The sequence below is a fragment of the Anabrus simplex genome, chromosome 3 (assembly GCF_040414725.1).
Source record: "Anabrus simplex isolate iqAnaSimp1 chromosome 3, ASM4041472v1, whole genome shotgun sequence".
Classification (NCBI taxonomy): Eukaryota; Metazoa; Arthropoda; class Insecta; order Orthoptera; family Tettigoniidae; genus Anabrus; species Anabrus simplex.
This window is the reverse complement of record NC_090267.1, coordinates 511,917,147-511,931,012: the sequence shown is the minus strand read 5'-3', so window position 1 is coordinate 511,931,012 and position 13,866 is coordinate 511,917,147. Positions and strand designations below refer to the sequence as shown.

Sequence of the window (13,866 nt, the reverse complement as noted above, 5' to 3'; positions counted from 1 at the left end):
CTGAAATCATTACACATATCAATGTTTTTATCATTCATTCAGTGAAGAAACCAGTGTATAGAAAGTGTACGATCAAAGAATTATCAATCTGTACCAAGCACACTATTTGCCAACTACTGGGAAAATGATAAGAAAGAAACCTTGTTGCAATTAGTTTCCATATGACTGTATAACTTAAACGGCTGAAAAGTAATTTTTAATAATCTGACTGACATAGGTTTCTCCCATTGCTTCAAGACTAATGCACTGCTTTAATAAGGTAGCCTACTTCATGCTTACAGCTGATGTTTTATATCTCCAAACAACCTAAATGAAGGTTCAACATTTGTAATTTGAAAAAATTGAATTTCAGGGTGAATGGGCTCACTCGGGCTTTCCTGAAATTGCATATGGTCGCTACTCAGCAAGCTTGGTCGAGAAGGGATATAAAATTGCTCGAGTAGAGCAGACAGAAACTCCTGATATGATGGCAGAACGTTGTAAAGGCTGTAAGTATATAGATTTCTCTTGTTTAATACCATATTTACCCTTGTAATTTTCCACTTTACGTAATTTTCCCACCATTAATTCTGAAATTAAAATTTGAGGGAAAATTTAAAAATGCACAATTTTCCTGCTGTGATTACGTCGAAAGTTTTCAGTCATCAGTGTGTTTTCTACTTTCTTGCCAAATTTTCGACCATGAAAATTTATATTGTTTCAACGGCCAGTCATCAGTTTGTATGCTCCGACTGAGAGTCACAGGCAGCAACAGTGCAGTAATGGGACCGCTTGGCTATGTATGTATGCATGTATGTACATTCAACCATTACTTTGAACGTATCAGGCATCAAGATTGATTTGAGTTGAGATCTCTGTGTCTGATTGATTGATTGATTGATTGATTGATTGATTGATTGATTGATTGATTGATTGATTGATTGATTGATTGATTGATTGATTGATAAGGAATGTCCTGTTTATTGTTATAAGAAATGCTAACCATTGCTTTAAAGGATTGATAAATTTATTTATTTTAATTTTATAGCCAACATAGGACTATTTTAGTCAGGTTTATGGAGGTTTTACTTCTTTTTGTCAGCCCAATACTGTTTCATCCTTTGTGAACGTAATTTTCTTTCTGTTTCTGGAATCACTCTTCCTGTTCTCTGCTTGTTGATTTTCGTCTGTAGTCTAGTGTGTTTAGCTTTCAATATCTTGAATGTATTTGTTTTGTATTTTAAATCTTCTATTGTAATATGTAACTCTCTCATGTCTTCTTTACGTTCTGTGATACATCTAATATATTCTTACTCTTACTCTTCCATAATTTTTCTACTGATTCAATTTTCTGGCGACCGTATTAGATGCCCTTTAGATATTCCTTTCTTTTTCATTGTGCTAGTCAAAGTTCTATTTCTTTATAAACTGTTTCATTGGATGCTAGTCTCCAGACTCCATTTACTTGATAGTTTTTATTTATTAAACAGGTTCTCGGTATTCTCCTTAAGTGTGTATTATTTTTTCTATTAATTATGTAATTGTTTGTTGTACGAACACCTGTCTTATTGCAGTATTCAAAGTTACAAAGTTTGACAAGGTGGTCAAGAGGGAGATCTGCCAGATCACCTCAAAGGGCACTCGGACATTCAGTGTGCTGGACGGAGAGGCTCGTGAAGCTGAAACCAACTATCTTCTGGCATTAACAGAACAGGTAATTCTAGCGTAAAATAGTCTGTTACTTCAAGTCATCATTCTTTTCTGTTACTTGCTGCTCTTTGCTGTTTGCTCACCGGAGTAAGTGATTATTCCTTTAAAATTATTGTATTGCCCCAAATTTAAGATTAGTCACTAGGGTTGGTTATTCTCTTTGTACAATAAAACTCTGCCATTTTGTTTCAATTCATGTACAGTAGAAGTCCCCTAAATGAGTACAGCATATAAAGATAACCCCGTTATAACGTTAGGTTTTTCTGTCCCTTCAAAATTCCTATATTAAACTGTGTATTATCCTTCGGTTACAGCGAGATCCCCATCACTGAGCATCCGTTATTATGAGCGATTACGCGTGCGTGATTTTTCTGGTACCGATATTTATGCACCCAGCCATTATATTGCATGGGATCAATCATCTTCAGTCTAGTTTCCTCGCTGTGTCCACTAGCGAGCTCTTTCGTCGACATTCAAAGGCAATGTTGGAGTCGATTTGTAATACCTGTCGACTGCTGTTCCGTAAAGTGAAATCAAAATGTAAGAGAAAGGTTTCTTAATAAATGCCTAAATAACATGTCGATAACAGTTGTTAACTCATTGAAAATAAAGGCTGAAGTAAACAATTGCTTAATTTCAATGCTAAGTACTGTGATTAAGTAAGAATGTGATACACCTCAAGATATGGCAGAATGCATTGATTTCAGCATTTAGTTTATATTCTCTCACTCGTGGTTCAATTTCAGTAAAGCTGTTATCATGTAAATTTATAGCGAGATGTTTATCATTTCTCTGCCGGCGCTTGAGATATGTTTTCTTGATACATGTAGTACGGTTACGTTAGGTTAGGTGACGCTCTCTGAATAAGAAAACTAAACGTTTGCCACAGAATGCGACCTTCGGTATCGTTTTCTCCCTATGTGCACTCGCAACCTCTCTTGTCAACATTCACAGGTGATGTTGGAGTCGATTAGTAATACCCATCGGCTTCTGTTCCATAAAGAAAATTATAAATGAAAGAGGAGAACATGTTTTCTTAACAAATACGTAAATAATGTGGTCGATAGCGGTTGTTAACTCATTAGAAATAAAGACCAAGTAAAGAGTCGCTTAATTTTAATACTCTACTCTGAAATTAACTAAGAAGAGAGAGAGTGTCCACAAGGGATAGCTGCCCTAGAACAAGGGGTACCGTACGGTAACAGCATCAAATTATTATCTATTTTCGCACTATTTATCCTATGGATAAAATGAGCTTATATATATTTTGAATTTCCCCTGTTGTAGCCCTACAGCTATCCCCGATCAGGAAAACTTTATTTTTCTTTACACATACCGTACAAGTGATGATTTAGCATTGCCAAAGAATCTCGTAAAACATCTAAACAAATATCTTTTAGATACGAAGCGGGAATACCAAAATGAAGGAAGAAATTCATTGAATATTGTGTGACAGATCCTCGCGCACCGAAGAGTAACCCAATCACTTCCCAGCAACTGACGGATATATCATACTTTTCTTCAAAGTACTTAAAACAGGGTTCGTAGTGTCTCTTCTTTTCAGAATCAACTTCTTTGGCCTGTGAACTGTTATTCTCAAACCTTATTGTTGGATCAATAACAACGCACATCACTGATTTCAGAGGTTAGTTTATATTTTCAGATTGATGTTAAACATACTTTCACGTAGTATCAGATTTCGAAAAATAACAAACGAATAAGCCGTAGTGTGGATATCCTCCGCGAAAACTCAAGTTTTGAACAAACTCATGACGCATGCACTGCGTCAAACGGCACTGGAGGCAAGAAGCTCGTCGGTAGTGCCGCTGCGTCAAACGGCACTGGAGGCAGGAAGCTCGTCGGTAGTGCCGCTGCGTCAAACGGCACTGGAGGCAAGAAGCTCGTCGGTAGTGCCGCTGCGTCAAACGGCACTGGAGGCAGGAAGCTCGTCGGTAGTGCCGCTGCGTCAAACGGCGCTGGAGGCAGGAAGCTCGTCGGTAGTGCCGCTGCGTCAAACGGCGCTGGAGGCAGGAAGCTCGTTGGTAGTGCCGCTGCGTCAAACGGCGCTGGAGGCAGGAAGCTCGTCGGTAGTGCCGCTGCGTCAAACGGCGCTGGAGGCAGGAAGCTCGTCGGTAGTGCCGCTGCGTCAAACGGCGCTGGAGGCAGGAAGCTCGTCGGTAGTGCCGCTGCGTCAAACGGCACTGGAGGCAGGAAGCTCGTCGGTAGTGCCGCTGCGTCAAACGGCACTGGAGGCAGGAAGCTCGTCGGTAATGCCGCTGCATCAAACGGCACTGGAGGCAGGAAGCTCGTCGGTAGTGCCGCTGCGTCAAACGGCGCTGGAGGCAGGAAGCTCGTCGGTAGTGCCACTGCGTCATATCAAAAATATTATTGAAATATTTCAAATGATAATCTAAAATGCTTAAGTACACCCTGTCAAGACGGTATGACGAGAACGGTTACGTATATCCGAGTGGCCGCAGACGTGTTAAGAAGTCCTTTTTTTTTTAGTAGCCTCTTGAAAGATTTCTTAACAGAGTTTTACTTATCAGATTGAGTGTTATCATTTATTGTGTTTTCAAATGAAATCATTCTCTTGCTTTGAAATTGCTATAAATGTATGCAGTTACGTTAATACACCTTCTCCCCCTATCTCTGTAGGTTTTAGATTCATCTACTAGTTCCTATGGTGTTTGTTTCATTGATACATCAATTGGAGTTTTCCACTTGGGCCAGTTTACTGACGACCGCTACTGCTCACGTCTTCGGACGTTGATCGCACACCATCCTCCTGTTCAGGTATGTGTTGTAGAATGTCTGCAGTCATTTGTTACAGTTTAGAATAGCATAAATTAGTAAAATAACATGTAGTTTTTTATAGATTTATTAGTTCAGGGTGGCTGTAATTTTATCTACCTCCGTGTGTTGGTTAGTGTATAGTTCATCTGTGTATACCATGTCTCATTGTAGTTCGGGGAAGACAAGTGGTAAGAATGTGACTTCGAGATCAGCAGAGTGTTCCCTTTGTAGGCCATAACCTCCTTGCTGTGTGAACCATTAGCCGAGAGTAATTTCTTATTTCTTTTATTCTTAATTTAGTATTCTCGTTTTAGTGTTGGATATTGTTAGTAAGTGCATACAGCATCCTTGAAGTTTTTATGAATTTATATTCACTCATGGTTCCTTAGCTTTTCTGAGTATGAGATTACATTTTACGAGGGCTGTGTGCTGTGGTCGTATTGCATCAGCTATTCTCGCAGCAGTAGAGCGCTGGCAACATAGGTAATGATAATGATGTACAGCGGGTGATTGTTTAGTCCGCTCTGTCAATATATTATCAATATTTGATTTTTTTTTACACTGTTTCACACGTCCGTTTCGGGACCCTTAACTCCCTTCATCAGCGTTTTCTACATCATATCAATCTTCCCCAAATCCCAAGATCTAACATCACTTTGTTTTACATTAAACATTGCCATTTATAATGTTATCTCTAACCTATAAATATATACTGTCTATTTCTTGTAAATGACGGTTGTAATGTAACACATTCACACATACTAGAGCCCTTTAGAACACTCGTGAAAATTTAAAATATTCCTCCTATATTGTACAACTCTTACAAATATGTATCATAACCTTAGATGGATTTAGCTGAGTCGGCCACGGATAAACTGTTTCTTGTCACTATTAGAGTTAATATTATAAACGGCAATGTTTAATGTAAAACAAAGTGATGTTACAGCTTGGGACTTGGGGAAAATTGATATGATGTAGAAAGCGCTGATGAAGGGAGAAAACGTGTGCGCCTGAAACATTGTGAAAAATCAAATATTGATGTTATATTGACAGGGCGGACTAAACAATCACCCGTTGTACATTATTGTTACGAGTCAATATGGACCAATTAAGAACCGATAATGGTAAAATTTGTCGATTGGCAATGCTCACTTTGTGATCTGTCTATTTAGAAGTAAGGCCGTGCAGAGCATACTTTTGAGGTAGAAAATGTTCTACTCTACTTTTTGGCATGTGGTCTGCCCCTCACAGGAGAGAGACTTTGGGAATACATGATATCGTTGTGGAACGATGAGTGTTCCATGAACTTATTGCATGTATTTTGCTTCTAGTGCACTTATTAGATCCTAGTAGGAAGAATATCTTTCCAGTTCTTGTAAGCTACTTCAAACCTGTGTGTTCAATTTGCTAGATGTTTAGCTTATGCTCTTCACCATGCGATAATATCATCCTGAATCACTATAATTTCTGGGCTGTTTTTGATGGTTATACATATAGTTAATGTATCTTTTTTTTTCTGCGTAAATACATTTTTTATGTTAGAATAAAGAAAATAATTTTCACTGCCGTATTTTTGGCCTATGTTTTTAGTCAAAAAGGTATATGGTTTTATATAAATGGTAATTAATTTAAACCAAAAACTCCTACCACTGACTACAACTTGATTTTCAACGCAAGTACCTGTGAATGATTTGTGATTAACCTTCCATTCTTTTTAAGTGTCTCACAGAAATACCGAGTTATTTACCATGTACCTTGTTACCTCTACTACAGTGGTAACACCAAACAAGGCACAAACAGAGTTAAAAGGGGAAGGTAAGAGCAAACTACACAAGATAAGAAATCACTACACACTCGGAACAGTAGCTGGCATTACGTGGATCTTCAACAAAACATGTACGTAAATATCAGTAGGGCCAACTAGTGAACAACAAACCGGGAAGATGAAAAGGGCTGGGAACCTGCCAAAGGCATGGATATGGCTTAGATAGTGGACTCCGAAATAAACGGCCGTGATCCTTAGATTTGAAGAATATTATTTACCAAATAATTTTACAAATACATTTCACATACAATTCCGAGTTACGAGCTATAAGTTCAGTGATATATGTAGCTTATTTCGTAGCAGTGTAAATTCAAATTTCAAATCAACTATACATCTATTTATCAATGCAGTTGTACAATGCAATATACAGTGATGTGAAAAAGGTTATCCAAAACTTAGCGTACCTAAAGTGATACAGAACTACCAGAGGCAAACCCCAAGGGAAATAATATTAAACTACATTCTACATATTTTAGTGAAACAAGAAATTGGAATGCCTCGGAAACGAACGGGTAAGCCCAGCTGAAAAACTAAGGCGTCATAAGTAACTAATTAGGTGAATCTAGGCGAGGTTAGGGCAGACTCCTGTATGAAAAGCAAATCGGAACATTACGGAAATTTTAGCAGGAACGGAATTGAAGAGTGCTTACCCGAGGAGAGTGCCATCCCGGAAACCGGGGCACGTCAACCAGATAGGCTGCTCGCAGACAGATGGACCAAGACCGACAGATTTCAGGATACAGAATCAATTCGAACACTGCCTCGCTCACTATATATAGGAATTTCCGGCCTTGGAGGCAGCCAATCAGCGTGCACGAGTTCCCTATCACCACCTAGACTCACCAATCACAACCTTACTTTCGATCGCGAACTTTGACTAACATTCTAGAATACGCCTGATTGCGAATGTCGTATTTCCAGAACAGTCAGAAATATTTTCTAGAATACATTACAAACAAAGTAACACACCCTGTACAAAAGTTATGTCACGTTCTGGATCTTTCCAGGAACTATAGAACAGAATTTTATTATTTACAAATGCACGTCACCAATCTTACACAGTACAGGTTAGCTCATTACGTTATCTTATGCTCTACAAATAACAGTGCAGGTTAGGTCATAATAAATAAAACATTATATAGTACTTCGCCAATAAGGTCTTAAAAAAATAAAAAATAAAAAATACATTCCACTCACCTACATAGTTCACTTGTAACAACCTGACAGGTGATAAAGCAGCTTTATTCCTCTCTTCCATCCCCACATTAATTGTGGACTTCCATTTGTTTCAAATCACTGTGGTGTAGATAAAACACACACATGCTTTGTTCTAGGTGCTGTACGAGAGAAACGTGTTATCTGAGCGGACTCGGCAACTCATGGGATCAGTTCTGGCTGCAGCTGTAAAGGAGTCTCTTGCTACAGGCTCAGAGTTCTGGCCAGCTGATAAGACTTTGGTTACTCTAGCGGAAGGTGAATACTTTCCACGTGCAACAAGCTCAGGAGGAGTGGCCTGGCCAGAGGCATTTAAACAGTTTTTAAATGAAGGTAAATTAACTTTAAAACATTCATTTACTGTTGCTGTTTAACCTTGGGTGGTCATTACAAACAAAATTTTCTTATGTAGAGTAAAACCTCGTTAAGACGTTTCTGCAGGGGACAACAAAAATGAACGTGTTATGTGAGAAAATGTACTACTGAATATACAAATAAAAACTATCCAACAGGGATATAGCAACACTAGATATGATTTTTTCCGACATGAGGGCATTACGTCTTGTATCCACGGGTACAGTGAAAACTATATCTACCATTTCTGAAGATGAGAAGAAAGTTTTATTAAAAGGTGTGAAAAACACGCGAGAACAAATATGAAAACTTTTTCTGCTGGGGTTATAAAATAACAAGTGCAATGAAAGGTATGAAAACCAGCAAACAACAAATGTGAAAACTTATGCACAGGGCCCAATAAAAATATTCAATTATTATTGCAGATCACACTCTTTCTAAAACAAATGTTAGTAGAAGCCTTTTATTTTGGAACAGCAGGTTATTTAACATTATTCTCTGGTCGCACTCTTCAACACTGAGTTGGAGATTACAATACCAATATAAATGGTCCGTTATTGGACATTAATTATAAATAATTATAAATTTGCTCATTCAGGACAAATATTTCAGATTCCCTATGGAAATCAACATCTATATCATTAGAGATTACACTCGACCATGTGCAACTGGCAGGAATGACTTTGGCCGCCATTTTGAACTGAACAAAACTTCGACCAACTTTAGTGATCGTGTCGAAACTCGAAGGTGCGAGTTCAACATTCGCGACCACTGCGCGTTTAAAGATGTGGATGCCAGTCCACTTTCTGAAAGAATTTAATTTGGGTTCATTAGTAAGGAATTTAATGACATTTTTTGTATCCATAACTAGGCTATATGTGTTTCCGTGGTTTCCCATTTTCACACCAGGCAAATGCTGGGGCTGTACCTTAATTAAGGCCACGGCCGCTTCCTTCCAACTCCCAGGCCTTTCCTATCCCCTCGTCGCCATAAGACTTATCTGTGTCGGTGCGACGTAAAGCCCCTAGCAAAAAAAAAAACAAAAACTAGGCTATCACAAGACAAATATGCATTACGTTAGTTAGTTTCAACGATTATGTTCGTAATCTAGATATAGGCTACCATATCACGCGAAAAAGCTTCACTGTACCACTCAATACAAAATAAATTTCTAACTTCTGGATGGAATTGATGGTTATGAATTTCATGTTTTTGGTCTGTATTGAACTGAGAATAATATATAAGTAATAATAATAACAACGTAAACGTTTCCACCTTTTCAATACTACAATATATTCACAAAATTACAAATTACACGGTACTAGTTTCGACCCCTATGGGTAATTTGTAATTTTGTGAATATATTGTAGTATTGAAAAGGTGGAAACGTTTACGTTGTTATTATTATTACTTATATATTATTCTGGATGGAATGCGAAATGCAAGCACAAATAGGTTCACTTTTTCTGTAATCTTGAAACTGTTGGTACGGCTCTTACCCGAATTGTAAATCACATTTCTTTCACAAGGGATGACAAGTAACATTTTCAGGGCTAGGAAAAATGTGATCGTACTCATAAGCGGTAATAGCAAAAATTTGTGATGTGAGAGAAATATTTATAGATTCCTAATCCAGATATAAACTACCATATCACGCGGCAAATATTCGCTACACTTCACTGTACCACTGAACATAAAATAAATTTCTAACTTCTGAATGGAATGTGAAATACAAGCAAGCAAGACTGAACATTCCTGAGGCTAACGGCTTGCTCCTCGAACGTGCAACTTAACATGTGAAGTTCTGGAGTTTAAGGTCTTTTTTTGTAATCTCACAACTGTGCCGACAGATCTTACCCAAGATGAAAATCACGTTTGTTTCACAAGGGATGACAAATAACATTTTCAGGACTAGGAAAAATGTGATCGTTCTAAGCAGTAATGGCGAAAATTCGTGACGCGATAAGTGAGGTATTTTGATATAGATTTAATACGATGAGAATCAGGACTTCGAATTTACGACGTGCTAAACAGGAAAATGTGTTAAGGAGGAATGCACTAACGAGGTTTCACTGTATTGCCAAAAGTTGGCACTGAAAAATGCATGTGTGCAATTTATTCAGGATAAGATTGTTACCCCTCTTGTAACACCCCTATCCTGTTATACATCATTGTTGTGCATGGTGTCACCTTCCTAATTAGAAGAAGGATGTGAATGTATTTCTACAGGTTCATCAGCATCATCACCATTTACAGCCAAAGAAAATCCTCATGGAAATTGCATGGTAGGAAGAAAGTATGTAATCATGTAATGTGTATTTGTGTCCGGTGAAAAGGCAAAATTTGGCTTTAAGAAACAAGTACAGTGAAACGTCATTAGTGCGTTTCTCATTAACACGTTTTTTTTTTTTGTTTTTTTTTTCCTTAACATGTTGTAAATTTGAAGTCCTGAGTTCCATTGCATTAAATCTATATAAAAATACCTCACTTCTGGCATCACAAATTTTTCCTAGCCCTGAGAATGTCAGAGGAACGTAATTTCCAACACTGATAAGAGCTCTCACCACAGGAGGTAGGTCTGGGAAATTTGTGTGATAACGGGAAAAGATAATGAATTCCTAAACTTTACAGAGTAAGTTGCACCTTTGTAGAGCAAGCTGTTGGCCTCAGGAATGTTTTTGTAACCTATGGTTGTATTGGGATGTAACTCGTATACAAAATTGATATCTCTAGACAACAGTAATACACAAATAACATTAATAAAGTACAGATGTATTAGGGAACAGGGTCTTGTTTCATCTTGTTTCTGGCTGTCCAGTATAGGGCCGGTAAATTACCTTGTTTTTGTTGGGTTGTCGTGTGCACTGAGGTAGGTGTTTCAAGTCCATCACTGATCCAGTAATTTTGCAGATGTTACACTTTTCCGTCGGGTATATTTTGATTAAGGGTAGCAGGTAGAGACCCTCCTTGGAGGCAGCTCTACCCAGGGAGTGGCACCCCTGCCTATGTGAGTCCCAGAGCACAGTGACCCGGTGTGTAGTATTTGGTAAGGGTCACAGCTCAGGGTTACGAGTGAAGACCTCAACGACATCAACGGCGGAGAAGGTGACCTTCGGTACGGCGGAGATGTTGGAAGAGGCAGCCCTGTACTTGGGGATTAATACGAGTACAACACACAAGGGGCACGACGGTTCCACATGTTAGTGGCGGTACCCCGACAGCGTCTGTTCCCCATGTTAGGGGCGGCTGAATCACAACTCACCAACATGTCTGGCAAGCGTGGTGTTTTATTGCCGAACACCTTCCATAAATTCCTATGACTTTGAATTTTCAAATGAAACTACCCCAGGTGAGTAGAGTGAGAGACTCAGAATCTCACACTGACAATATGTCAGTCTGCCTCAAGGATTCTGGGGGAGGCAAAAATTCGAAAAAAGACTATGGTACTAAAAAAGTAAGAATAGCCACGTACAACATAAGAACTATGAGACTAGCTGAAGACCTTGAAAGGCTAGAACAAGAACTGCATGACATAAAATGGGATATTCTGGGTATTTGTGAGACTCACCTTCAAGGAGAAAAAGCTGAGACCCTTCCATGAGGTCATGTCATCTTACGTAATAACGGGGATGCTTCTACACATGAGGTTGCTGCTATTGTCAATAAAAATATCAAAGAATTCATACACAAGATGATTTGTGTCTCTCTCAGAGTGATGTATATCGTCCTCAAATTGAATAGTAAATTCTCCATACAAGTCATACACATCTACGCTCCAACCAGTACTCCTGATGAAGAGGAAGTGGAACAGCTATATGAAGATATCACCTAAGCGAAAAATTCAGAAAAGACACAACTCTGTATCAACTTCAATGCAAAACTGGGTCAAAAGGAAATCGGAGACCCAGAGAACATTGGTACATATGGACTAGGCGATTGAAACGAAAGAGGAGAAAGATTGCTAGAATATCTCACAGCCGAAAATCTCTATTGCATGAATACTTTCTTTAAAAAGCCCATCCAATGAAAATGGACATGGAAGAGCCCCGATGGACACACCAAGAATGAGATAGATTTTATCCTGACCAACAAGAAGAAATATTGTACAAATGTTACTGTTCTCAACAGATTTGATACAGGAAGCGACCATAGGCTAGTTCGAGCAGCCTTCACATTTGATCTCAAACTTGAATGGTCTAAAATGACAAGGGGGTACACTTTTCCACGAGTAGAGGACTTAGAAAAACATCAATCATCACTTCAAAAAGCTCTTACCAAAAAACTTAACCCAACAGAAGATTTGAAATACTTGGACGTGAACGAACTTAATGAGAAAATTACAGTCAGTATTCAAAATGCGGCGAAGAAGATCCCATTGAAGAAAACTAATAAGAGGAGCCGACTTTCACTTAATACCATACAGCTCATTAAGGACAGGAAGACAATGGACAGGGATACAGCAAAGAATACAAAAATCTTAACAAGACCATTCGCAAGGAAATAAGGAAATATCTAAGGAAATTTAATAACATGATCAAGCAGACAATTGAAGAAAATAAAAACATGAAGATTTTAAAGAACAACATGTCTACAGGAAGACCAAAAATTACAAAACTTAAGAACCAAAATGGAGAAATAGTCACAGATAGGCAAAACATTACTGAAGTTGTTAGAGATTTCTACTACAAGCTGTATACATCATCCCTTAATAAACCACCCAGTGTTGAACAACTAGTCCAGAATTATACACATGAAGTAACACCGGAAGTAACCACTGCTGAGATTGAAAATGCACTTAAACAACTAAGGAATAAAAAATCCCCTGGGAAGGATAAAATAACGAATGAAATGCTGAAATTAGGTGGAAGAGATCTGCTAGAAGCCGTGAGAATACTCCTCAACAAGTGTATTAACTCTGGAAGAACACCAGAAAATTGGAAAAATGCTGAAGTGATACTTCTCTTCAAGAAAGGTGATAAGGAAAATTTAGAGAATTACCTTTACACCTTTACAAGCTCCTGACTAAAATTGTAACCAACCGCCTTACAAGAGAACTGGATTTTTATCAACCTGCCGAGCAAGCAGGATTTTGTAAAGGTTTTTCAACTGTTGAACACATCCAGACTATTCGTCTTCTTCTTGATAAAACCACTGAGTACAACATCAAGATTCATCTGGCCTTCATTGATTATTAAAAAAACTTTTGACTCAGTGGAGATTTGGGCAATCATGAAGGCACTTCAAAATGCCATGATAAACTCAAGATATATAAAGCTCCTGGAAAACATTTATGATCAAGCAACAATGGTAGTCAGAGTGGACGAAGACCTCATCACCAATAAAGTCCCAGTTGGCAAAGGAGTTCGACAAAGTTGACACAATCTCTCCAAAGTTGTTTACCCTTGCCTTGGAAGATGTATTCAAAACCCTTCATTGGGATAATGAAGGAATAAAAATCAACGGGTTATATTTGAACCACCAGCGTTTTGCCGATGACATTGTGCTCATAAGTGAAAATCTAGATGAGCTAGAAAGCATGATCCAAGAATTAAAAACTGCCTCTGCTAAATTGGTTTGGAAATGAACATTAATAAAACAAAAATACTAAGCCCAGACAGTCAACCACTTAAAATGGGAAACCAATATATAGAAGCTGTCGATGAGTACATCTATCTTGGACACAAGATAAAACTTGGAAAAGACAACCAACGTGCGGAAATTCCTCACAGAATATGTATGAGTTGGACAGCATTCCGAAAACTAAGATTCATCCTCACCAATAAGGATGTTCCAATTAACCTGAAGACCAAGGTTTATAATACGTGCGTGCTGCCAGTTGCTACTTACGGTCTGGAAACGATGACTCTGACGAAGGAAAGTGCTCGCAAGCTTCAGCGAACACAACAAGCCATGGAGCGACAGATGCTAGGGATCAGCCTTAGGGATAAGATCCGTTCAGAGGACATCAGGAGAGGAACTAATTTAAC

General features: G+C 38.4%; 1 protein-coding gene across 1 annotated transcript in view; it reads left to right on the top strand.

Annotated features, from left to right (window-relative positions):
• The window catches only part of Msh6 (DNA mismatch repair protein Msh6), a 196,423-nt gene that overhangs the window by 68,045 nt on the left and 114,512 nt on the right, over positions 1-13,866 (top strand). The window contains exons 8-11 of the mRNA XM_067143707.2: positions 353-488; positions 1,554-1,693; positions 4,348-4,485; positions 7,645-7,858. Of these exons, the coding sequence (XP_066999808.2) occupies positions 353-488; positions 1,554-1,693; positions 4,348-4,485; positions 7,645-7,858 (628 nt within the window). The remainder of the gene's footprint in view (positions 1-352; positions 489-1,553; positions 1,694-4,347; positions 4,486-7,644; positions 7,859-13,866) is intronic.